Source organism: Mustela lutreola, chromosome 7, assembly GCF_030435805.1.
Source record: "Mustela lutreola isolate mMusLut2 chromosome 7, mMusLut2.pri, whole genome shotgun sequence".
Classification (NCBI taxonomy): Eukaryota; Metazoa; Chordata; class Mammalia; order Carnivora; family Mustelidae; genus Mustela; species Mustela lutreola.
In genome coordinates, this window is record NC_081296.1 from 124315995 (window position 1) to 124342565 (window position 26571).

The 26571-nt window shown below is 45.3% G+C and overlaps 1 protein-coding gene across 6 annotated transcripts in view; it reads left to right on the top strand.

The window, feature by feature from the left end:
• Positions 1-26571, top strand: part of TTC7B (tetratricopeptide repeat domain 7B) — a 247450-nt gene that overhangs the window by 98607 nt on the left and 122272 nt on the right. For all 6 annotated transcript variants that reach the window (XM_059182508.1, XM_059182509.1, XM_059182510.1 and 3 more), the window contains 3 exons: positions 10036-10114; positions 15849-16021; positions 24209-24272. In XM_059182508.1, the coding sequence (XP_059038491.1) occupies positions 10036-10114; positions 15849-16021; positions 24209-24272 (316 nt within the window). The remainder of the gene's footprint in view (positions 1-10035; positions 10115-15848; positions 16022-24208; positions 24273-26571) is intronic.

Genomic DNA, 26571 nt, shown 5'->3' on the forward strand with positions numbered 1-26571 from the left:
GAACCAGTTAGTGTCGCCTCAGCTGACAGTGATGGCTCACCTTCACTCATATTTACTGTCGCCTCATGTTATCCTCACAGTGGCCCCGTGAGTAGCGCGTGTGCTGCTGGGTCTTTTACATGGGGCACATGAGGACCCAGTCTCTGTCCTGAAGGAGTCAAAATTCTTAGGGGGGCTCTCTTGATCAGGGAGCGAAATATGTTTTAGTGATCTTGCCAGTGGTTTTCTGAATGGCTTCGAGGGGCTTGGGAATAGCTTATCCCCCTGAGCAAACTACATATGCTCCTCGTAGTGACACTTGTCCTGCTCTTGGCACTTGGCAAAGCTTGTTTTCTGTAGGTGGTCCAAAGGTACAATTGAGCTCACCATCTGAGGTGATTGTTTGTGAATTCTGACTGGGAAGGGCCAGATACATGAGGCGCTGTAGGAGGAGAGGACTGAATTTATAACGTAATGAGCATGGATAGACCCACTTTGGTATTGTCTGTGAGTCTCTTTGTCTGACACTGTCTTACTTAAGAGTTCTGTGTCTGCTCAGACCGCTCAGCAGAAATTCTCTGCTGTCCCTTTGTCGTCCACCCCTCTTAGGAGGGCCCTGAATCCCACCCCTTCTTCAGGAACAAGCGCATCCAGGTGGACCCTTGATCTGGCCCTGTCCGCTCCCAGCCTTTCTGGCTCCTCTCCTGCCTCTGATTTCATGTCATGGGAAGTAGTCACAGTTTCCAGTTTGTCCCTGGCTCCCGCACCACAGGGGTCGTCTTCAGCTTTTCCGTGCCCTGGAATCAAATTCAAATCCCAGCTCTTCTGTCTGTGGGCTAGATGGTGACCATAGGCATGTTACCTAATATCCTAAGCCTGTTTCCCTACATATTAAACTCTAGTAGGTGCTAAATAAACACTTGTTGTTTGAAAAGATAATTTTGACAGAGTATAAAATAGTTATGATTTTGCAGCATTTTCTGCTAAACCAGAGCCACACAAACACACCACCAGCTGCTTTTGGCTCTTGCTCAGTGAATGTTTCCCTGTGGAGTAGAGGGCCAGGTGGTGGGAGGCCATGGGGAGGTAAGGGAATGGGAGGGTCGACATGATTCTGAGCCCTGGGCCAGGAGCTTTCCAAGTGTCGTCTTACTGGGGCATCAGGAGTGGGGACAGTCCCATTTCATAGATGAGGAAATAGGCCCAGCAGGGTGAAGCCCATTGCCCAAGTCCTTAGTTCTCTCCGTGCACGCCTAGCATCTGGAGTTGTCTTCCCTTCCATGTGGTTCCAGATGTCTCACATTCCATTCTCCTTTCCTCCTCCTCTTCTCATGATCACTCTCAACCTTTGCCCTTTTCTCTTTTCTGATTAGCCTCTCCCAGGCCCAAGAAAATTATCTGGCATGACTCACGAGGATGTACAAGAATCCCAAACAGCACCAGGCTGCCTCAAGCCGAGCCATACTGTGGTGCTTTATTCCCCCAAGAAAATATTGGAGGCTTTTATTTGCTGATGTAATGGCTGAGCCCCCTACTGAGTGCATCTGGCCTGGTTTTGGCAGGACTCCTTAGACTGGCCTTGGGCCTGAGCACGGTCCCCTGTCCCCCGGAGCTGCTGCTATTCCCTGGGCGCACTGTCCCTCCCTACCCACGTTGCTGCCTGTTTGGCTCCTGGAGGCATTTGGACCGGTGACCCCTCTACATTTTAAGGTCTTTTTTTTTTTTTTTTTTTTTTTTTTTAAACTGAGTCCCTTGGATTTTTTTCTCACTTGTCATAGCTTTTGAAATATTGTCCCCAGATGCTATTTTGGAAATGTAGTTCTGTTTTTTGCTAATTGAAATAGAAGTGAACATGCACTCTGATCCTTGTACTTAACGTTTAGCTCAAGAACTTTGGTACATTTGCAAGGACTGTCCTCCCCTTGATGTTGTTCCTGCCTTTTGCCCTCTCCAGAGCACAGCCGATGGGGTGAAGAGGTCAGAAATCCTTTTATCTATGTGACTTTGCCGCTTAGTGTCCATTAATGTTTGAAGTCATACTGTTAGCAGACCATCTCTACCTCTTAGATTGTCTTTCTGCTACCTTTATAGCGACTTATAAAATGAATAGTAAGTTGGCCTGATGCTCCAGTGTCGCGTGCAGTTATGTCCCTTCTTAGGCAGCAAGTCATTTGGAGCCCTGGTCACTCCTGTTCTGTTCCTGCTAAATATGGATTCCTTCCAGCCTGGGAAGGATCCGGAGCAAACACTTCCCTCGGTGGAAGGAAATTATGTCAGTGCTAAGCTTCTGTCTGGTCAGCTTTGTGTTACACATTTACAAAACCTTAGTAGTTCAACTGCCCAAATTATTGGTTTGAGCCACTAAACTATCTTTTGTGGCTCAGACGCCCAATAACAGTTTTGAGTTTGGCCTGACCCTTGTCAGTTGATTCCACAACAATCTCTGGAAGTTGGCTGTATTAACGGAGCTAGAACAAGAAGGATTCAGTTCCTCAACTTCTCAGTGTTGCCTTTGTCCTGCCCCCTACTCTGGCCTTCGGTGGAGACTCTGCGCTCCTCCGTGGGGGCACCTGCCCTCTTAGGCGATGTCACCATCCTTTCCTGGCAGAGTAACCACAGAGCCCCAGAGAAGGAGCTTCTATTACCCTCCTGTGACATCGGCTGCTGTCTTTTGTCTTTAAGAATATGGCAGGCTTTCAGTAAATAATAAAAAGTCAATGAATGAATCAAACTGGGGAATACCTTTTTTTTTCCCCTCCAAAATTAAATGTCACCAAAGCAGTAAAACGGATATTTATTCTGTAAATGGACTGGAAGGTAGATACCAGAATTCCAAAACAGTTCAGAGCAAAGGCAGAGTTTTGAGGGGAATAGTAGTAATACAGGTGAACACTTAAAAGTACTTCATGCATTAACTCATTTAATTCCTAGGACCAGTCTACAAGGGGGACACATTTTATTTTACTTTATTTCATTTTATTTTATAGATTTTATTTATTTATTTGGCAGAGAGAGAGATCACAAGGAGGCAGAGAGGCAAGCAGAGAGAGAGGGGGAAGCAGGCTCCCTGCTGAGCAGAGAACCCGATGCGGGGCTCGATCCCAGGACCCTGAGATTATGACCCGAGCCGAAGGCAGAGGCTTAACCCACTGGGCCACCCAGGTGCTCTTGTCATCACCATTTTACAGATGAGGATGCTGAGGCACAGACCCTCGCCCAAGGTCAACAACTAGTGAGTGTGAAGCTGGGGCTTGAGCCCATCCCAGCTGGCTCCAGGGTCCACGTTCTGTTTTGTGTCTCCTGGTGTCAGTGTATAGATAAGTGTAGGGATCTCCAGGCCTTCCACGGCAGACAAGCTCTGGGTTGTCCGGCATAGGTGTCATCAGACCGAGCAGCCCAGCTCCGTGCTGGGGACTGTTTGGCTTCCGGGGTGACGTTGAGCGTGGTGATAGCCTGGCTCGTGCTGGTTCATGACTGTACCCTCAGGGCTCTTTCCTGGTGCACAGTAGGCTCTTTGGATAGTTTGCTGGAATGAGGATTGATATCCTTTAACCCGTTCCCAAGGGTTGGAGAAGAGGGACATGGGAGGAGGCAAGGCTTCCTGTACTCTGTTGTTTCCTCAGGGAGCTGGGGTCTGGACGAATGTCAGGGACCAGGTCGTTGAGGGAGGCAGGGAGGTTCATTTTCGGAGTCGGGCTTGCATCTGGGCTTCTAGCATGCCCCGTCAGAAGGACCAGTCTGCATGTCCCTGTCCTGACACCAAGACAGTTCTGTCTGCCTTGTTGGATTTGAACCTCTGCTGCCCAGGACATGGCCTGGTACACGGCACCCGCTCAGCGTGCTGCCGGCTGCCTGGCCAGCTGACCAGAGTGTCTCCTCTGCTCTGCCTTTGTCATGGGGAATCCTCAGTTGCTGAGGTAGTCACAAAAAATGTTGCTTCCGGAAGCTTCGCCGGCTTGTTCACATCCCAACGTGGAGAGTTGTCACACCCTCCGTCTCCATATCTAGGCGGCAGCTGGCTTGCTCGGTGGATCAGATGGGGGGGGGTCCTTTGCTATTGAGGCCAAGGTTGTGGGTTTGATCCCTGACCTCTGACTCCAGCGGGCCATCTGTGTCCATAAATGCATGTCATTGGATACGAGGCGAAGAGCACATACAGAGCGAGAAGGTGGAGGCCCTTCTGGGAAAAACAGCTCCCTGAGCGCCGGCCAGAAGTGCCCTTTGGACTGAGAAGGATGCCTTTTTCTTCTCCTACTTTCCAGATCTGGATCTCTGGTTTTGATTTCAGACTTTTTCCAGATAGGTGCCGCTGAGGTTATGTAAATGAAGGGGAAGCAGTTTTCCAGCCTGAGAACTCAGAGCAAGTGACCTGGAGCAGCAGGGTTTATTTCTGGCTTTCTGGGGTCATGTTGAAGTGGCTAGCGTTCCACTGGGGTGGGTCTTGTGAAGTAAGAAGTGTCTGCTTCAGGCATCCTGTTGGTAACTGAGAAAACTCTTCAGCAGGGAGGTGGGGGGAGACTTCAGAATATAAGATGGCCCTCTCTCTCGTCTCTTTTTGAGGGCACCAGCTTCCTAGGTGTCACTGGGTGCCTGGTTGGCTCTGTGCAGCCCTTGGGACAAAGAGGGCCACTGCTCCCAAGGTGATCACCGTTTGGTGGGCTAACAGACATCAAAACAAATGAAAATCAGTGTGTTGCTCAAAATACATGCAAGCTTGTTACATGCTCCCAACAAGCTTGCATGTATTTTGAGCACCTGTGTTTTCCTAGGGAAGCTGGGAAGCCATTCCCTAGGGTGACCTTTGACCCGGGTCTGGAAGGGTCACTAACAGTCCCCTTCCCCCAGGCCACCTCAGACAAAAAGGAGCACCTATAAAGGCACACAGGCAGGAAAGCTACCCTGAAATGTCTGGAAGTTTTTTAAAAAGGGCTTCAAAATCCTTATGATCCCTGCAGCCCTCTCCATGCTGTCAGGCAGAGCCTGCCCAGCTGTGTCACTTGGTCAGGCGTGTGGGTCCCTGCCCCCACAGGACCCATGCTGCGGTGCCCCCGAGGGCACATGTGACATGTTCTGCTTTGCCGGGCTACCCAATCCAGTATAGTGAGAACGAGGACAAGGAACAGGTAGAAAATGTGCCCCCTTGTTGGTCTTGGTTATTTCAACTCACTGTCATTCTGAAATCCATTCAACGAGTCTATGTTGAGCACTTGCTGTATGCCAGGCTCTGTTGGAGGGGCTTGGGATATGTAGATGAGCAAAACACAGATCTTAGTCCACATGGTGCCCATGTGTTTATGGGGGTGAGGGGTGTGAAGCTCTCCGGGCTCCCTGAGGTGGAATGGTGTCCTTTGCTCACCAGCATGTCCTCGCGGATGAGCCTGGAACCTGATGTACAATAGCGCTTAGTAGCTGTTGAAATGACCTGCTGCTTAAGAGCTTCAGAGTGCTCGTTGGTACGAAGGGACCTGGGAAATGCCACACGATTTCTAGGCTCTGAGACATCTCTGGTGTTGACTCATTTTGTAACTGATCTTTTCTAAGTATAATTTCTAAACCACTGGGAAGGAGAAAAAATGCCTTGTCCTCGCTATCCAGAGTTTGCCAAACATTTTATTCACCTCTGACATTTGAGTTAGCATGGCAGTGATGGTTGATATTGAATTTAAATGCGTTGGTAGCCTAGGCCACACTCCGAGGTCAGAAAATAATCTGGAAGGACAAGTTAAGGAGAAGAGTTGTCTCTTCCCAGCCTAGTCCCAAGAAATGAAAGGAGAAATGACAACCAAAAAAGTGGATTGAGCCGAGTAGCCACCCATCACGAGGCAAAATGGTTCTCTAAGTCTCTGAGTTTCTCCCAGTCCCACTTTTCCATTTTGATTCTGATTTTGGAGCTCTGGCCTCCCTCCTGATACAGCTTCCCATTGGTTTGGTGGTACAGAGTCACAGGTGACAGTGTTAAAGAGCTCTGAATGTGGTTCAGAGTCACAGAACAGGCCCCACCCTGGACTTGACCCGCCTTCAGAAATCCTGCTTACAGGCAGGGCCTCCAAGTCAGGAGGGAGGCCAAGTGCTACCGAGTCGGCCTCCCTCTGTGTCCTCAGGAAGTCATGCTTTTGCCTTGACCTGAGGGCCAGCAGATGAGACCTGGAAGGAGGAAGGAAGATGATGAAACCTGATGAAAAAGGAGGAGGGAAGAAAAAGTGCAGATAGGTCACCAGGAGTCAAATGTGTCCCTGTGAAAAGTGGGTGGGCTTTCCTGTCAAGACAGAGCAGTAGATGGCCTGAGTTGGAACACGAGCAAAGCGGTGGGACTGGCCTGAGCTCCCGCTGCAGGGTAGGGGACAGAAAGAGGTGCTGGCAAGGGAAAAACAGGGCTGTGCCTGCTCATCAGACTGGACAGGCAGCTGGTGCTCAAGGGCCCTTCCTTTCTCCCTGGTAATGGCTGAGCCGTTGGTAACCATTCCACACGGAAGGACATGCACCCAGCTCGGGAAGCTTCCCCAAGCAAGATGCGGGAGGTGAACCCCATGTTCTGACAGCCTGCCAAAGTGCCCGCTGTTCATTGGCTGGCAGGAACATTCGTTTTTGAGAATAGTTTGCCATAATGAATTCTGACATCATTGCGCTCGCTCAGTCAGGAATGTTGAAATGGAATAAATGACCTAATGTGAAGGGTTTGTGGAAACCCTCAAAACCGAGGAGAGTCCCTGGCTCCCTCGTCTTCATTTTGAAGTGGAGTTTTTAAGCAACAGTTCATTCTGGATATTTAACGACCTCAACGTTTTAGGAATGAACTAATAGTTTAGAGACATGAAAGCAATCATGTGGCTTTTATTTCCCTCAAATTGGAGTCTTTCATAGCACTTAGAATATAATTCTTATATGTTAATTTCCCCATTTTGTTCCTTTTTATCATGATTATCTGTCCAGCTTTTTTTTTTTTTTTTTTTAAAGGTTTGATTTATTCATTTAACAGAGAGGGAGAGTACAAGCAGAGAAAGCAGCAGGCAAGAGTGGGAGGGAGAAGCAGGCTCTCTGCTGAGCCGGGAGCCGGATGTGGGACTCGATCCCAGGACCCTGGGATCACGACCTGAGCTGACGGCAGCCACTTAACGAACTGAGCCACCCAGGCGTCCCTATCTGTCCAGCTTAAAAAAAATTTTTTTTCTGCTCTCATGGCAATAGTAGAAATGATTGACTGAATAAAATTAGGTGATTAAAAAAATGTATGAATGGTATAGGAGTTGCTGAAAATGAGATGTTTTTGCATTTGGGAAACTTCCTTCCTGTTCTTTCTAATATTTAAAATCTTTCCCCTCCAGCGGCTTTTTGCTGCTGTCAGACTGATCTGTGGTGGTTCCTGAGGGCTCCCTGTTGTTTGCTTGGCGAGGTGTCAGCCCCTGAGGGTTACTGTTTACAAGCAGGACCTCCCAGAGCTTGAGGAAGAATTTGATGCTGAATCCTAGGCTCTCTCCAGAATAATCTGGAAACAGTTGCGAAAAACAATATTTGCTTCAAGGCCACTACTGGGCCTTGGGAATAAGCCCCCAGTGGCTAACCACCTCCTCCCGTGCAGCGCCCCCGTGAGTCCGGGCACTTCCTCGAGTTGTCCAGCAGGGGGCCTCGGTCCCGCGCGGGAGAGCCACCGGGCCCGCAGAGGGGAGTTGATTTCTCCAGCCATCCTTTCTCTTCTAAGGCAGCTGAGGCAGGACCCTCGACACCGGCCTGCTTCACCTGGGCCGATGGGTCTTCTTTCCAATTTTGAGGCACTTCCTGGGAGCATCTCATTAGCCGTGATCACTGGAATGCATAAAATGTGTGTTAGGCATATATGAGGTAATTTGCGTACAAATGATTAAGTCAGAGACCTGAGCTCTTGTATTCTAATTTTGTTCCTTCTTCTAGAGCTGCAGTTCAGTTTTAGAGCCAGTTTAGTTTCTCTTGCCCAGGAAGGCGACAGAATCTAGTAGAAAGCTTCCAGCTCACTCTCTCACTGGGTTGGTGAACTGAGCAAGGCATTCCACTTCTGTGTCATAAGGAGCTAGTCTGCATTGGCTCTTGTGGATAGCCGGAAAATTCTGGGCTTTCGTAACTGGATCAGTATCTCATTCTGCCAGGAGGGCGCGAGAGACAGTGCGGATGACCAGCTCCTATCTTGCAGCCGACCCCGGCTTATCCTATTTAGATTCGATGCTGCCTTTTCAGAGCTGATAGCCACCTGGTGAAACAGTCCTGTGAACCCGGGTCTCCAGTTACGTTCCCTCAGTCCCTCCCACCCCTGTGTCATACAGTCAAGACTGCTGTTCTGTGTACACAGGGTAGGAGCTTAGTCCGTGGTTCTGGAATGAAATTCAACCACTGTATCCATGCCCCGCCCCCCGGGTGAGTTAGAGCTATTTCCTTCCCCCCATCACTTAGGAGAGCTGTGCTTCCATCCAGAGCAAACATACTTTGTTGCCCATGAGCATGGATCCCATAAAAACAAACGAAAGGGAAAGCAGAGTGGCTCGCGTGTCCTGGGGCCCATGACCTAATTTGCATTCACGGCTCTGTTAGAGTCCCTGTAGCACTGCTTGGAGTCCCGAGCACCAGTGTCTTTTTATGCCACTGTGAAGCTTCTGATCTGATACCATCTGAAATGTGTGGGTGAGAGGAACACAGGAGAACTGATGGGCTCTCGCCAGTAAACTGTTATCTTAAAGTTCCGGGGCTGTTCTTGTGAACGAGAGTCCTGGGATGCCGTGTAGGGAGAAGATACAAATTAATAGCCCTTGTGGGTGCTTGTAGCATACAGAGCCCACGTTCAGTTTGATTCAATACCTTTGCGCGATTGAAAATGTCATCCAAGAAGAAAGCCAAATGCCTAGAGCGCCTGCCACAGCCCGCAGAGGCTGGCTGACAGGTCCGCACCGGCTGACCCGCTCTGCGGCTTTTTGGAAAGATGAGATGTGTTCTAATGAGCAGTTATAAATATCACCGAGTTATGTCATAGGTGGTGGCAGCGCTCAATGTAAAGGGACTGGCTGGGAAGTGTTCCCAGCCGAATGGGCCGGGCACAGCTTTGCAGGGAGGACTGCAAGTGGGGGCTGGATACAGTGCCCAGGGTGTCACTAAATAATTACCTGTCCTTGACGGAAATGTGTCACCAAACGTGTCTCGGTGAAGTATGGGGCAGTGAGAGGAGACGTGTTCTCATTGGAGTCGCACCGCTCAGGGCTCCGGTCCTCATGCATTTGCTTGCAAAAGGGGCCTTGACCACTTGCTGCTTCTTGTCCGGGCAGAGTGGGGAGGGCAGCGTTGGCTTGGTGGCTTTTTGGGGGCAGTAATTTAGGTTCACAGAGATGCAGAGTGATTGCATGGTGGAGCCCCTCAGTTTTCATGCCTGTTATCTTTGTCCTGACCATAAAAATGGCAAGTTACAGGAAGGCTTTAGCACACCGCATTCTGTGCCTTGTGGATATTCCCGCACTCTCTCCCGCCCACCTTTTAAGTGAAAACAGATTTCAGCACCACTCAGTAGAGCAGGAAAACTATGGAGCCATTGGGAGGTTGAGGGTAGATTCTGCTAGATGCCTTACATCTATCTCTCTCTCTTCCTTTCCCCCTCCCTTGCCTTTCCCTCTCCCCTTCCCTTCTCTTTCCCCTTTTTTTCCCTCCCCTCCCCTCCCCTTCACTCCCCTCCCCTCCCCCTTCCCTTTCCCTTCCCCCTTCCCTTCTTCCTTCCTTCCTCCCTTGCTTTTTTTCCTTTTTCCTTCCTTCTTTTTTTCTTTCTTTCTCTTTCTCTCCTTTCTTCCTTCCTTCCTTGGCTTCAGAACTGATGTTCGGATTTTTTTTTTCTCCTTGAGAAAATTTGATTGTGGAAGCACAAAAGACCAGCAATCCCAGGCCAAATTTTTCAGAGTCAAGCAAAGATGGACAGACATGTGCAGAATAATTGTTTGCTTAAAATCTAGCCAACAGCTTTCATGTAGACAAAATGCATTGAAATATGTGTATAAAATATTTAATATTAATGCACGCCAGATGGAAACCCTGTCAAACTCTGTGTGCACACAGGAACTTGACGAGAGGAGTCGGGAGATTCAGAGAGATCCTCAGAGCAGTAGAAACAAGAACAACACAAAACCTGCGAATGGTGAGTGTGATGGGTAATTTGATTGAGGCCGGAAGGGCACTTTAGGCGTCCTCTCTCCTCCCCTCCCTCCCCCTCCCCCTCCCTCCTGCCTCTCCCCCTTCACATACATGTATGTATGTGTGTGTGTATGTGTGTATGTATGTGTGTGTATACACATATATACATATATATGTATATACTTTGTTGAGATACAGTTTCCACACCACACAGTTCACAGTTCACCCTTTTAAAGTCTGCGGTTTTTAGTGTACTAACCACATTATTCAGTCATCACTAATATTTAATTTCAGAACATTCTCATCCCCGAAAAGAAACCCCATACCTCTCAGTAGTCACTCCCCATTCTCCCCTTTACCCTCAGCCTCTGGCAACTGCTCATCTGTGTTTTGTTTTTATGGATTTGCCCATTTTGGACATTTCATATACATGGAATTATATACTAGGTGGTCTTGTTGTGACCGACCTGCTTTACCTAGCGTGGTATTTTCAAGGTTCACCCGCGTTGGAGCATGGATCAGCATGTCACTCCTTTTTTGTGACCAGATACTATCCTACTGCAGGGACAGAACACATTGTTTGCATTTGTTCCTCAGTTGATGGACACGTGGATTGTTCCCACTTGTTGGCTATTGTAAATATTGCTGCTATTGACATTCTTACGTAAGTTTTTAAGTGGACACGTGGACAAGTTTTAGGTGGGCAGGCTGTACATTCAACATTTGGAGGAATCGCCAGACGATTCTCCAAAGCAGCTGTACCAGTTTGTATCCCCACCAGCAGTTAGGAGGGCTCTGATTTCTCCGTATTCTTTTTTTTTTTTAAGGTTATTTATTTATTTATTTATTTGACAGAGATCACAAGTAGGCAGAGAGGCAGGCAGAGAGAGAGAGGGAAGCAGGCTCCCTGCTGAGCAGAGATCCTGATGTGGGGCTTGATCCCAGGATCCTGGGACCATGAGCTGAGCTGAAGGCAGAGGCTTTAACCCACTGAGCCATCCAGGCACTCCTGATTTCTCCATATTCTTGACAACACTTGTTATTGCCTGTCTTTTTGGTCTCGCCCTCCTAGTATATATGAAGTGCTGTCTCATTGTGGTTTTAATTTAGATTTCCCTAATGACTACTGACATTGAGCATCTTTTTATGTACTGATTGGTCGTACTACCTCTTGAAACAAAAGAACTGCATCCCTCTTGGCAGGGAGATTATAAGCCCTTCCAGTTGCCAGGGTGGTGAAGGGGTTAGCTGTACGCTGATGATTTCACACCAAAACCCAGCCAGAGCAGAGCAGATTGGATCCTGAAGAGTACCTAGTTGTTAGACTAAGTATAGTGATGCTAAAACTTAGAGGAGAAACAAAAGCTAGCTAGAGAACGTGGCTCATCAGCAGTTTGGCTGTGTTGTTGATTTAAGTTCTCTCTTGCCTTTTGAAACCCTTGAACTTTTCCTGGCTGGAGAGGTGATCGCTGATCCCTCTATGGCTGTTCTGCCAAGGGCTGTCTGGGTGAAGTCCTGGTGCTCACCAGAGATGAAGCAAATACCACGTGTCACAACTGACACAACAGCCCCATGGAAGAGTCCACCTTCTTGGGTCTTGTCCCTAGCGCCATCGTTTTCCCATTGTCATGACCCCTTTCAGTGTTGCCAGAGAGTTTAAAGCTGGGCCAGGCTCAGTGACTCCTGTTACAGGAAGTGAGGCTGTTTCTTCATTTTGGTGTCTTCAGGGTTTGGGGATGCAGATATCCGACTCATGGGGCCAGATGACGAATCAATAGGCTTTCCTGGAACTCATGGGGGCGAGACAAAGGAGCAACTTTACACTCCCCCACCCTTCCCCCAAGACCTCACTTGGTCTTTGGTATTTATTTATATGCCCGATATGATTTGGGTGTGCCTTAAGAAGTTCAAACCAGACATTTTGATTTGTGGAGTTCTTTAAGGCAAAAAACCTCTGAAAAGATATGGGTAAAAATTGTTGCCAAGTGTCTTTTCTCTCAAATTGACCTACTAACAACATTTCATGATACTTCTTGTCTGGTCAGCATGAACAGCTCCTTTTAAGTCTTTGAAGCACAATTAAAGTAATCGATGATATTGGCTCGTGTTCTTATCATTGTTTTAAAAGCTGATTAAAAAGCCAATCTTTCAGAATTGCTTAAATGTGGAGCATTTGTCCATATTGTTGATTCAAAAGCATATATATTTTATTATAGTGATTAATGGTTTTTGCCCTGTTAGAAGGTGTGAGTGCATTGACTACTCTGTGGGCCATCTACCTGCTGCTTACATCAACACTACTTTTCACAGAATTAGAGAATATCTTCCATTATTGCCTAAGGTTTCTGTTATTTGGATCAATGTACTTTAACTTCTAAAAATCCTGTGAGGGGAGATTCTGAATAAAGACATGTCAGGAAGTGAGATAAGTTTCTTCAATTATTATTTTCCTTTTTCTGAGACATGCTGTGAGGAGGCTTCTGAAGAAGGCTGGGTAGACTGGAGTTGCCCCTGCACATTTTCAGCTGTTAACTGGTTGATGTTGACATGAGGGGAGTCACTTCCTCTCTCTGTTGGACTTGCGGTGCAAGTAAGTAGGCCTTTGGTCTTGGTTAATGAGTCTCAGGTGACCTAGGTTGAACTGCTTACAGTTCCTTGCATGCTCAGCAGAAGGTGTGCATCAGAATTATCTGAGGAACTTTGAACAAATGCACATCCCTTTTCCTGACCTCAGAAATGCCAGCTGAGTAGGTTTGGGGCAGAATCCAACAATCTTCTCTTCTTGTTTCCATGGGGAATTGTTTGCCTTCCCTAGCTGGGAAGTACTTCATGGGCCTTAATCACTGGTATCTTGGTCTACAGTAGCCATCAGAAAGCTTGTCAAGTTAATGCTGCTCACAACTCTGTGATTCCTTCGAGATTAGTTGATCATTGCAAATTTATGATGCTCTTAGGAAGTGAAAAATTTACCTTGTAAACTCTGTCAGGCGGTGAGACCATAGCTGAGAAGGATTTACAAATCCATTTACAGCAACCCCACTCTTAGACAAATACTTCAACGAACTAAAAGTGGGTGTTAGAAACAAACATTGTACATGAATGTCTATAGTGGCACTGTTTATGCTAGCCAGAAGATGGAAACATTCCGAATTTCTATCAGTTGATGACGAGATAAACAAAATGTGGTACATCCACACAATAGAGTATTATTTAGCCACAAAAAGGAATAACACACTGACCCAGGCTACTACATGGGTCAACCTTTTTTTTTTTTTTTTAAAGATTTTTTATTTATTTATTTGACAGAGAGAGATCACAAGAAGACAGAGAGGCAGGCAGAGAGAGAGAGGAGGAAGCAGGCTCCCTGCTGAGCAGAGAGCCCGATGCAGGACTCTATCCCAGGACCCTGAGATCATGACCTGAGCCGAAGGCAGTGGCTTAATCCACTGAGCCACCCAGGCGCCCTACATGGGTCAACCTTGACCTCTTGATGCTAAGTGAAAAAGCCAGTCACAAAAGGCCCCGTATTATAGGATTCCGTTGATAGGAAATGCCCCCAATGGGCAAATCTGCAGAGACAGAAAGCAGGTTAGTTGTTCCTGGGGTATGGAAGGAGGGAGTGGAAAATGACCACTGAAGAGTACAGGGCTTCCTCTTGGGGTGATATTCTGGAACCAGGGTGAGGTGATGGTTGCCAAGTACTGTGAATGTACTAAGTGCCATTGGGTTATACATTAAAATGGTTAAAATGGTGAATTTTAGGTTAGATAAATTTTACCACAATTAAGAAAATACATAACTAAACAGATTTAATGACCAAGTTTATATATTAAGGTTTGACTTCTTTCTGGCTCCCTTCCTTTCCTTCTGATTTTTTCTGTTGCCAACAATTTGTAAGCATTTCAATGGCAAGCATATAAAACCCAAGTATAAGAAGTAAAAGGTCTGATCACTATTGGTGACTGTGCTGGTCATTTCTCATATTCATCTCCTGTTCTGAACTTCATGTGAGCTCTCAGTGCACACAACCAGACAGCCTTCCTTGGTTAGTGCAGTGGTAGAGTGACACATTTAAAATACGCAATCACATCAAAACCTCATTTTAAAAGTCTCTCTGGAAGATTAATACCCGGAAGTAAAGTGAGATCTAGCACAAGCTGTCGCATAGTGGACAAGCAGACTGTGGAGGGCAGAGATTTTTGTAACTTTAGAATCCCTGTCCATGGCAGGTATATTCAGAAAATGAAGCTCCTTGTTCATTTTTTTCCCTTTGACATTTTTTTTTTTCTCGACTGTAGGGAGTCGAGGTTATTTTTGCCCGTTGATGCTTCCAGCAGAAGTCATTAGCTTATATGACTGCAGGGAGATTGAAATGAAACTATAATGGAAGGTTTAAGAAAACAGTGCAGGTACTGTTTAGGTTCTGAAAATTGTATTCTTATGAGATCTTTACAGATGGCTCAGTTGGGGATGATAGGAGTGCACTTAATTTCACATTTTTATAGACATTAAAGCCAGTGGGTCTTACTTGGGAATAATCAGGAAAATTTGCCTTTACCCAGTGGTTATCGGAAGCCACTAAGCTAGTGATTTGGTTGCATTTAAGTTTCCTGGTGGTGTTTTAGGCGATTTCATGTGGATGAAAACCTAGCAAAGTTCTCTTCTGGAACATATTTATTTAAAAAGTCTCACTCTCAGGGAAGATCAGCATTCTTTGCCTGCGTGTTTCCAAAGAACATAAAAACCTTGTGGAAAAACCTAATGGTTGAAGTTTTATTTTGCCACCTTTGGCTGATCGTGGGGTAGCACGGGCCACGTTGAGGTGCACCTGCTTCTGTTCTCAGGGAGATTTTGTGGGGGGTTTGTTTATCTGTTTGTTTTTACTTCTCTTCTTTATCACTGGAAGATTATGAGGTAAGTAAACTGATATGCTAACAAAATATTTCTAGATGTCACATACCCCCCTCCTCCCATTCATCAGATGGGGCACTGTTCTACTGCAGAGAGCTCGAAAAGCATAGTAGTCGTTGTCTAACTTAGGATGACAAGATCCAGATATGTCTGGGTTTTCTCAGGGAGGAAAGAGATACCTATGCAGCATTGCAAAGAGGTCTTTCTTGATCAGTAGCCATACTTGCCACTTTGCTTTCTCTTTTGCACAGGCCAGCAGTAGCCTTTGGGCTGGAAGGCCCAGAGTGCACTGAGAACAGGGCGCTGAGTCCCAAGACGGGGCCACCATGGGACTGGCCCTTGGCACTTCAAAGAGGGAAGGCATTTCCGAAATCTACACTGGATACCATCTTATCAGCAATGAAGAGCTTTTTTTTCCCTCCCCTTCAGGAGTAACGTCTTCTAGGTTGAGCACCAGCTTTGTGCCAAGTTTGGGTTTTAGCAGGGATCTGTTGGGAGGTGATGAAATATTTTGCAATTAACCTATAATAAGAGCTTTTGGAAAAGAGCTAAACTAAAAGTTTCGGTTGTTTCAGAATATCACAGAGGCAGGATGGCTCGAAGGGCATAGACTTTTTTTTTTTTTAATGGTTCAAATACCTTAGTGTATTTTCTCTCCTTTTTTGTAGTAAAATGTTCATCGGAGAAGTAAAAATCTTTAATCATGAGTCTTGGAATAGTGCCTAGCACAAAGTGATGACTGGAAAATATTGACCAAATGAGCAAATGAGTGAAGGAATGATACAGAATGGACTCACAGCTATGCCTTTGCTCCTTTGTGTTCCCAGACAATAGCCAGGCAGTTGGCGGAGATCTTGTTGCGGGGTATGTGTGAACAGAGCTACTGGAACCCTCTGGAGGATCCGCCCTGCCAGTCACCTCTGGACGACCCTCTCCGGAAAGGAGCAAACACAAAAACCTACACCCTCACTCGGAAAGCCCGCGTCTACTCAGGAGAGAAGTATGGCCCTTGATGTCCTCCTTCGTAGGCTGGGGGATGGGAGGAAAACTCAAGGATGAGTAAAGTTTGGGACAGATTCTTCCCGTAAGAGAGAACCAGACAAACAAGTCTCATTTGCCAATTTAGTGGAGACACTCCATTCCTTTTAGTAACCTCAGTAGATATCTGTGCACCAGTGGGTACATTTTAAGTAGGAAAATTCTCTCCTCTCAGTCCTTGGCCACTGTTCTTGGCCATCACTATTGGTCTTTCGGATTCTCATTCTGTTTCTTCTAAGAACCCTAGCATTAGCCAGTAATCAGTGACAAAGCTGTTTGTAAGCCAGAGTTAGCCTTTTTTTCTTTTCTTCAGCAATTCCTTGATCCTTTTGTTTATAAATTTGTTTTAAACCAAATTAGCTATAAGAAGAAAGAGAATTAAATAACTTGTAAGTGATTGGAAGGTGACGTCTCTTTTGAACTTTTTAATTTTTTTTAATTTTAAATCTGGGACAGGGCGCCTGGGTGGCTCAGTGGGTTTAAGCCTCTGCCTTCGGCTCAGGTCATGATCTCAGAGTCCTGGGATCGAGCCCCGCATCGGGCTCTCAGCTCAGTGGGGAGCCTGCTTCCTGCCCTCTCTCTGCCAGCCACTCTGCCTACTTGTGATCTCTGTCTGTCAAATAAATACATAAAATCTTAAAAAAAAATAATAAATAAATCTGGGACTTGGCTACCTTGGAGGAAGGTGGGTTCGGGAACCTCTGCAGCCTCCATGTGGGCCTTCCCCAGCTTGGGAAGCAGGAGGTGGCAGGCATTGACCATGAGAGGGGCCAGGAGACAGGAGATTGTTGACTCACTCTTGATTCCTCCCCTTAGAGTCTCACCCTCCCATCTTTGCCGGTTCCTGCAAGGAGGAGGCTTGATGGCTCTTCAGAATCTCTCTGTGAGGGGAAGGGGGCGTGTATGAATAAGTATGGAAACCTTCCACAATGGTTATCAAATGAGAAATGGCAGAGAGACTGCAGGCGGCTGCTTCTGAGGCTCCAGAGCTAGGGCGGGGAGGGGGTTTTGACTAGATGCTTACTGCATGTGTGACTTCCGGAAATGATTGTCGCATTTGCAAAAGGGACAACGCATCCCTGGCAGGCAGCCTCCTCTTAATCCCCTTAAGTTGACCCTGGCATTTCTCTCCCTCATCCTCCTCTTGTTCAAACTGCATTTCTTACATGGATTCAGAGAAGCGAGCATATTCTTAACTTTTTCCCTAGGTTTATTTTAGTTTGCGCTTAATCCCCCTTTTAATTTAACCCCCCTTTTTGTGGCCTTGTTGAACCATGAGTTTGCTCAATTCACAGCCTGTGTTACTCCTTAGTCCTTATCTGAATTCACAGAACATCTGTTCTAGCAAATCCCAAACTCTCACTTTAAAAATGCTGAACCCTCAGTATGAAGTATTTAGAAGCAGTTTTGGGGTTCATCTTGAAAGTGAAATTTATATCCTAAGAATAGGCCTGAGTTCTTTGTTTGTTTTCTGCTTCTATGCTGCGTAGTAGACGGATGTATAAGGTTCCAGGTATATTGAGAAACTCAGCTCCTGCTCCTTCCCCTGATCAAGCTGGAAACATGGGTAGAGCTCTGTTTCTTTGGGTGTTATTCCAATGTGGCTTCATCCCTTGAAGGCAGAAAAGCTCAGGATGCTGGCCATTTCTCCTTTATTTTGTGAACCACTCAGACTCTGTTACTCTCCTGATGTCAACAGCCCCAGCTGTCCAAGGAGAATTATGGAGGCAACATGAAGATCTAGAAAATGCAATGGCAATTAAAGGGAGATTCCCCTACCAGGACTGGTTGCTGAGTCACAGTTTCATTCCACACAGATACAGTCAGGTTTTTTGTTTTGTTTTGTTTTTACCATTTTACTGAGATGTGATTCACATACTATACAGTTCACTCATTTAAAGTATACAGTTCAGGGGGCACCTGATTGTCTTAGTCAGAAGAGCATGTGCCTCTTGATCTTGGGGTTATGAGTTCAAGCCCCACATGAGATGTAGAGATCACTTAAATAAATAAAAAAACTTAAAAAAAAAATACAGTTCAGTGGCTTTTAACATAGTCACATAATTGTGCTTCTGTCATCATAATCAACTTTGAAAATTTTTTTTACCCTGAAAATAAACCTAGTGCCCCTAAGGTGTCACCTCACCATCCCCAATCCCTTGGCTTTTTCATATGAATTTTAGTATCAGTTTGTCCATTTCTGAAAAAAAGAAAGAAAGAAAAGAAAAGAAAAAAAGCAGCTAGGATTTTGATGGGAATTGCACTGAATCTATAGATCAATTTGGAGGAATATTGCCATCTTAACAATACTGAGTCTTCTGATCCATGAATATGGGACGTCTTTCATTTATTTCGGTCTTCTTTAATTTCTTTCAACAGTGATTTGTTGTTTTCAGAGTGTAAGTTTTTTACTTCTTTCTTGAAACTTACTGTGTGTGTGCCTGCTATTCTTTTGGATACTGCCATAAATGGAATTGTTTTCTTAATTTCATTTTTGGTTTTTTCATTTCAGGTATAGAGAGATACAGTTGATTTTTTGTATTGATGTTATTATATACTGCAATCTTGCTGAACTTGTTCATTTGTTCAAATAGTATTTTAGATTCCTTAGGATTTTCCACATACCAGAATATGTCATCTGCAAATAGAAGTAGTCTTACTTCTTCCTTTCTAACTTAATGGCTTTTATTTTATTTTCTTCCGTAATTGCTTTGCCAGAACCTCCAGTACAATGTTGAATAGAAATGGCAAGGATTGGTGGATATCCTTGTCTTATACCTGATGTTAGGAGGGAAAAAGCATCCAGTTTTCCACCATTAAGTGTGAAATTAGTTGTGGGTTTTCATAAATACCTTTCATCAGGATGAAAAGTTCTTTCTATTGCTAGTTTGTGGAGTACTCTTTATCTTGAAAGGGTATTTAATTTTGTCAGGTGCTTTTTTTGCATCAATTGAGAAAATCATGTACATTCGTTATTCTGTTGATGTAATGTATTACATTAATGGATTTTCAGATGCTAAGTCAATCTTTGACAAATTTCATTGATCTTTTTTAAGAACCAACTTTGGTTTTGTTCATTTTTTTGTTCATTTGTTCATTTTTTTCTATTGTGTCTCTGTTCACTAAAATTTTATTAATTTCCACACTGATCCTTATTCTTTCAGTTATCACCATCAGTTCTGAGCTTTCTAGTTTTGTTTGTTCACAATGATAATTCTGGTTTATTAGGTAAGAGAGAAAGAAAGCCTTGTTGGGATTATACTTGTCTTGGGGCTCCCTGATCACCAGGACTCTCTAATTAGGAAAAAAGGATATTAATACCAATTCAGTTATACTGCTTGGCGGGTAAAAAAGGGAATCCACAGATAATGATTAAACCCCATCTTGGCCAATAGTCTCAAACGCTTCCCCTCCTTAGTCCCTTATGAGAAGTGTGAGCACAGAGCCTTCCAGCTCCAGCAGATCACAAGAACCATTCAGAATAGCTGGTCATAATGGAATACAGCAGAAAAGTGAGCTCTGTCAGAAAACTCCACTCCTTGTCACTGTGGCCTGGACCTGGGGTGGAAACAGGGTGCTCATTCTCTTGACAATCCTAGATAGGAAAGGGATCACATGGACCTCTTTACTTTCTTCCTTCTAGGTCTTTCTGTGAGGAATTTTTTTGACCTTTGCTCATTTATTTATTAAAGATTTATTTATTTATTTCGGGAGGAACAGAAAGAGAGGTAGAGAGACTCCCTACCAAGCCCAGAGCCCAACGCAGGGCTCAATCCTAGGACCCTGAGATCATGACCTGAGTGGAAACCAAGAGTCAGACACTTAACTGACTGTGCCACGCAGGCACCCCGCTTTATTTTTTAAGTAAGCTTTTTATTGACACATAACACATACTGGAAGAAATACACGAACCGAAAGTATAAAACTTGATGAATTTTTACCAAATGAACACATCCATGTAATTAGCACCCTGATCAAGAAACAGACATTGCCAGAACCCTTGAGGCCCTCTTTGTACCCTCTCCTGATCACTGCCTCTATCCAAGGGTAACCATCCTGAGTCCTAGCCCAATCATTAGTATAGGCCATTTTTGAAATTTATATGACTGGAATAATATATTAAAAACTCGTCTGTTTAACTTCTGTCTAATATTATGTTTGAGAGGTTCATCTGTGTTTCTGCATGCAGCCGGAGTTTGTTTCTGTTATTATGAAATTTTCCGTATATACTCCAATATATTGATCCATTCTACTCGTGATGGATGCTAGAGTCGTTTCGCATATGGGGCTGCTTCCATCTCATTCAGGCCCAGGTCCAAATAGCTTGACCGTTACCTTCTCAGAAAGGTATTCCCCAGTCACCTTATCTAACTGTCCTCCTTTCTGAGCATTTTCTATCACATGAGCTCATTCATTTTTCATCATAGCACCTAAAATACAGATTTTTTTTTGGTTTATCCTTCTTCTAGAATGTGCTGCAGTGAACATTTTCACACATGTTCCTTAGTGCACGTACATCAGGGATGTCTTCCTGCTGTTGTGTTTCTCCTTGTAAAAAAACACTTGAGATGGCTTAGATCATTAAACGCATGTTAGACTTCATGATTAGCACAAAGTAAGAAAGGAGATTAAAAACTACTCTTGTGTCAAAAAGTGGGTGATGAAAACATTTACCGAAAGCTGGGAGCCAGACGTGGTGCTCAGCTCCTCTGTAGGCCCTGCAGGAGAGGGTGACTGTTGTGGACTTCTAAATACAGGTCTGAACCTCCCTGAGCCAGGGCACAGGATTTGGGGAAGGATGACGACACTGTTGAAAGTGTGAAGATGGGGGCATTGAAGGGTCAGGGAAAGCTCCGGTGGCCTCCACGTAGGCTTTGTGGGACTCTCCCAGTCCACTCCAGAGCATGGCTGAGTGGACTTGATCCGAATGGAGGACCCTTCTTTTTCGTCACGACGGGGTGTTGGCCTGTCTGGAATTGTGTGCCAGGGTGATCCTCAGGTCGGACTAGCCGATCCCTCATAACCAATAGGTACTCTCAATGACTAATTTAAGTCCTTTTCCTTTCTTAGAACTTTTGTCCTTCCACACAGACCTGAGACTGAGGTACTTTCTGCCTCAGCACGTTTAACCGTGTGACTCAGGGACGAAGCAGAGCTGCAGCCACTGTGGGCTTTGACTCTTTTTAGCTCTTATCCACTGGCTGTGGTTCAGAGGCTGTATTTCTCTGGGAATTCTCTAGGGGTTTCAAAACCGGGCCTGGCATATTAAAACTAGAAAGGCAGGGGCGCCTGGGTGGTCCAATGAATGGAGCATCCGACTCTTGATTTCCACTCAGGTCATGATCTCACCAATCGCGGGCTTGAGCCCGGAGTTGGACTCCCTGCTTGGTGGGGAGTCTGCTTGAGATTCTCTCCCACCTTTCCCTCTGCCCCTCCCCCTACTCATTTTCTCTCTCTAAAAATAAGTAAATAAATCTTAAAAAAAAAAAAAAAACTAGAAAGACACTATTGCTGGGCCTTGGAATTAATGTTGTCATTTACACATAACTTCCTTGTGAGTTGGAGGTGTTCTCCTTGGAGAACAGTCGGAGCCCTCCTTGCACCTACTTGGAGTCTGCATTGACACCTGGATGGTGCCATTGACTTTCAGACATCCAACTCGTCATTGGTTGTGTAATAGCTAAAGATGACAGAAAGATGAACTGCATTTGGATAAAATTGGATTAATTTCTTTTGTAGGATGGTTTCTACCACATACAGTGACATTTTTCACCCATCTGGGGAAATTTTTAGAAAGGGCTGTGATCTGGCAGCCTTGGCAAGGTCATGATCACGATCCGTAAGTGAAGATTCTTGCTCTTGTTCCTTTTGTGTAGAGTCAGACAATGAGTAGATAAATTCATCCAAAGTGAGAAAATGGGCAACTTGCCTGAAGGTCAGCCCAGGAGTTAGTAAGGTGGCTGGGCCTGGGCCAGTTATTACCATCAGTTCTGAGCTTTGCTCAGAAGCTCTGTGCTCCCACCAGCAGCTTGTCCTCACTGTCCGTGAGCCCTGTGTGCTCCCTGTCCCTTCTTATCCTGCACCCTGCCCTTCAGTCAGTGTCCTGTTGGTCTAGGCCCCCAGTTTTTCCACTCTACAAGCCTGAGGCTTGGGCACCCAGGGCTTTCCCCCGATGTTCTTGGGCCCACAGAGGAGATTGTCACAAAGGAGCCCAGTGTTTTCTACCATCTACTCTGAGCTCTATATCTCCTTCAACAGAGAACAGGGGAGGAATGGCCAGAGAGGGGGTCCAGAGAATCCACACGTAGTGGAAGGGGCGTTCTGGTGTATAGTTTTTCAGCATGTCTCTTAAAACTGCCGTTCCTCCTCTTCTCTCTGCCCATTTCTTCCTGCCAGCTCTGAGAGTTTGCCGCACTCCTGAGTCCCATCTCGCCTGCCTCAAAAGGAAGGGTAGAGGAAGTGGAATTAGAATCAGTTAATGTGCTACTTGTTAGCAGCTCTGGTAAAAATAACACAACTTAGCATTTAAGCAGGCTGGATGGCTCAGATGGAATTTGGGGATTATCCATGGACTGAATTGGCTGGTGTTAAGTCACAATTAGCATGGGCTCTCTTCTTTTCAATTAGTCTAGACCATGTAGAACTGGCTAGCCGCCCTGGAAAAAATGGTTAATGTTACTGCTCGATTGGTAAGGTCCCAATGGTATGGAAGCATGGCCAGGATGGCAGGAAACGATTGCTGGGTGGGCACACACACACACACACACCACACACACACACACATGCTTGGGAGCACTCTTCATTCAAAGCCTGTAGGCTCTATTTCTGAATTGAAGGGGAAAGAAGACTTCTGTCATCGAAAATCCCAGCTCCCCTCAAGCTTCCTGTTTAAAGAAGTTCTCTGCAAATCCCAGAATCCTGCTCTCCACTTACAGGCCAGACTTTTCACCAAATTTTAGCCCTACAAGGGCAATGGGAACCACTCCACAGGTGGTCTCCTTACCCTTATGGACGTCAGAGGTACAGAAAGAGAACCAGGTCCTGTGCTTTTTCTGTCTTGCTCTTCCTGGTCCTTTGATGCCATACAAAAGTTGCCAGCACTTCAAAGAGAACAAGTATTTATAATGATGATATGGAAGACTTTTTTTTTTTTTTTTTTTTTGCCATTTTGAGGGGTGGGGAGGATCATCCCATCTCTTAAATTAAATGACTGTGATGTTAGCACTGGGAAGATGTAAATTTAGTCTTTATTTGATCATCTCTAAAACATCCAGAAATTTTTTTAAACCAACTTCATTTTTGTTGCTCTCTTCTTTCATTTTGTGAAAAAGAATCGAGTTTGGCTCAATTGGTGATAACACTCTCAATTCTACTCAAAGGATTCTAGAGCTTTTAGAACAGAGGGAAAAAATGCTGCAAGTCTCTAAAAATCCTCAAAGCACCAAAAAAGTAGGCTCCAAAGGCTGGAGGTTGGGGTCAGGCTTGGGGCTTTTTGTTGTTATTGTTGTTCTCTAATCTTGAGCAATATTGAGTTTAAAAAGCTTTTTCTTTTAATCACAGATGTCAGAGCTTGGCCAACTTCCATAAAATAGATTAATAAGACAACTAGCACTTGCATGCCACCCCACAATAGAACACGTGTGTTTAATTAAAGTGACTTGCCCAAGTTCTTACAGTATTCTTGAAATGATTCAAAGTCTAAAATTGCTTCCAATCTCTTATTTCATCTGAAGGACAGTATAAGATATGGCAGTTAGCAAGTGAGAGGTAAGAAGCGGACTGCTTAGTGAGGTGTCTACAGTCTCTACCCCCAAAATGGGTTTAGAAGAAAGTTTTATCACTGAGATGATGTCAGTTTGTAGCAATCTCAATTTCTGCCTCTATAACAGGCATATATGTTCTCTGGGCTTTTATTTTGGTTTTTATAGCTTGACTTCACTCTGCTGCCTGCTATTAAAATGCATAGTTAAAATGTATAAATTCCATAGATTACCATAGAAATAAGCAAATTAATTCAAGTGTCAGATGATACAGTATATTTTGTGGTTCTACATAAAAATCTAGCTTTTAATATTTAGTGCTATTCATCGTCTTGTATTTTATATGATCTTGAAATTGCCATATATAAAATTCAGTTTTCTTTACACAGCATTTTTTGTCCTCAAGAAAATACTGAAGAAGCCCTGTTGTTACTGCTGATTAGTGAATCGATGGTAAGTAGAATGTGCTTTCAAATTCTTCTCCACCCCCCTTTCCTACAGTCCTGTTTTTGATATGGTCACTCCATCAGTACAGTGGCTATTTTACTTGGGAAAAGAATACTTTCTAGGGGGGATACCTGGGTTGGGGGAGGGAAGGAACAACAGGGATTTAAGAAGAGAGATGTTTCTTTTTTTTTTTTAAAGAATAAATAAATAATTTGTTTGATGGAGATCACAAGTAGGCAGAGAGGCAGGCAGAGAGAGAGAGGAGGAAGCAGGCTCTGAGCCTGAGGTAGGGCTCAATCCTAGGACCCTGGGATCATGACCTGAGCCAAAGGCAGAGGCTTTCACCCACTGAGCCACCCAGGCGCCCCGGAGAAGAGGGATGTTTCTCAATTCTTGGGCTAGTTAGAGGTGTCCCTTGCAGGTTAATCTCAGCCTGGAGCATGGAGCAAGCCGTTACAGGCCATCTGAGTTCATTCATTTGCCCACTGATTACTGATAGGACACAAACACGATTGCGGATAGGTAAACTATAGCTGAAAGAAGACCAGAGGAATCCTGAGAAGGGAAGGAAGTCCCCCCAGGGTAACCTTTCCAAGCCACCTCAACTTGCCTGGGGGAAGGAGGGAGAGTTTAGGGATAAATCAGTGGGTGGTGGCTGAGCCTGATAAGCAGCTTCAACCTCCTGGGTTGGACTCCCGCTTGCGCCAAGGCACTCTGGAGTCCCCGGCTGTGAGAGCGCGTTCCTGTTCCCTGGCTCTGCTGTCATGAGGGAGTTTTTGCAAGGCCATTGGATTCCCTTGAAATGTTTTGTTAATGTCTGGCCAGGCTATCAAAGTTTACGTCTAGAATTTCATTCCTCACCATTTATTGGGTTTCTGCTCTGCGTCGTGCTAGGCATGACTGCCCAGGCTTGAAGTTGTGGGAGGCAATCTGTGTCATGGTAGTCAGTCCCTTGGCATGTAAGTGGTGTTTGCTGAACACCTGGACAGGACGGTGGGGCTCCTGGAACTGGGAAGGACCTAGATGTCCTCGTACGCATTCCCTCATACCATGAGTGGGAATCCTGAGGACCAGAACAGGAAAAACAGATGCATCCTGCAGTGGTCTGTTGCTCTTTCTAGATCAGAGTGCCTCCTCCTATGTCTCCCACCTCACCAGGCTGGCAGGAGGAGAAGGAGGAGGAACAGGAATCGTGACCGAAGCAAGAGGAGGTATTTGCCTTCTTCCCCAAGCAGGTGGTTTCAGTGGAGGCATGAAACACACCCAGCTGAAGAGGATTTAGAAATGGAGCCCAAGAAGAATGCCGGATGGGCTGAGTGAAGGAGGGATCTGGAGAGGCGGGGTTAGTCAGGGAGGCTTGCATTCTTGCCTTAATTTCAAGCCTTGCGTTTTCTTGTTCTGCGAAACGGCCCAGAGATGTTTACAAGGACAAGACTGCTTGAGTTACCACTGCTTTTTTATTTGGAAGCTCTTTGACGTCATTGGCCTTCCTTCCTCTGAAGGAAACAGGTCGCCCCCCTGGACTCATCTTTCCTTGACTGTCAGCTGGTAACTCAGAATGGTGTCATTTACATTCTCTACTTTGCCTTGGCACGGCCGGGGAAGGCATCTATGTGAACAGGCTGGCACCTGGTGGCATTTGGTAACCGTTTTTCGAATGAGCCGGTCTCACCGTGCTTTGCCATCAGTTCTTCGGTGGGGGCGACCTCCTCATGTTGGCCCCCTAGCTCATGTTCCCTCATTCTGAGGGGGACTCCTCGCAGCTTGGCAGTGAGTTTCCTTCAGGCACACTTGGTTGGTTATGTTGGGAAATGTTATGTTGGTCATGAAGGAGTAGCGACCACACATTTTTTATTTCTTGGACAATTCTAATCGAAAATACTGTTTTCCGTTGTCAGATCATGTGTTCCCATTTTAGAATTTGGAAAATAGAGCCACATCTCTAAAATGCTTGCTCCAAGTGTGGATGTCTTGGGAATGATGTCTCCACCTTTCCTGCTCCTTAATTGAAATGATAGAAACTAATAATACTCAAAATTGAGATCCCTTTGAGACCATCAGTTGTGGCTCTATGGTATTTAATTTCTGGAAACTCTCTTCAGAGGATGGTGAAACCCAATGACATCATCAGTAAATATGAAGGTCTGGGTTTCCAACCAAAATGATTATGTTCTCCCTGTAAATTGTTCCATAATTATGTAGGTAGAAGTCTAAACTAAGTTCCTTTTGGAAGCCTCTTTCATGTTTCTTGACTTCTTGATTTTTCAGTTTTTTAGACAGAAAATGCACGTGCTCAATTTCAGAA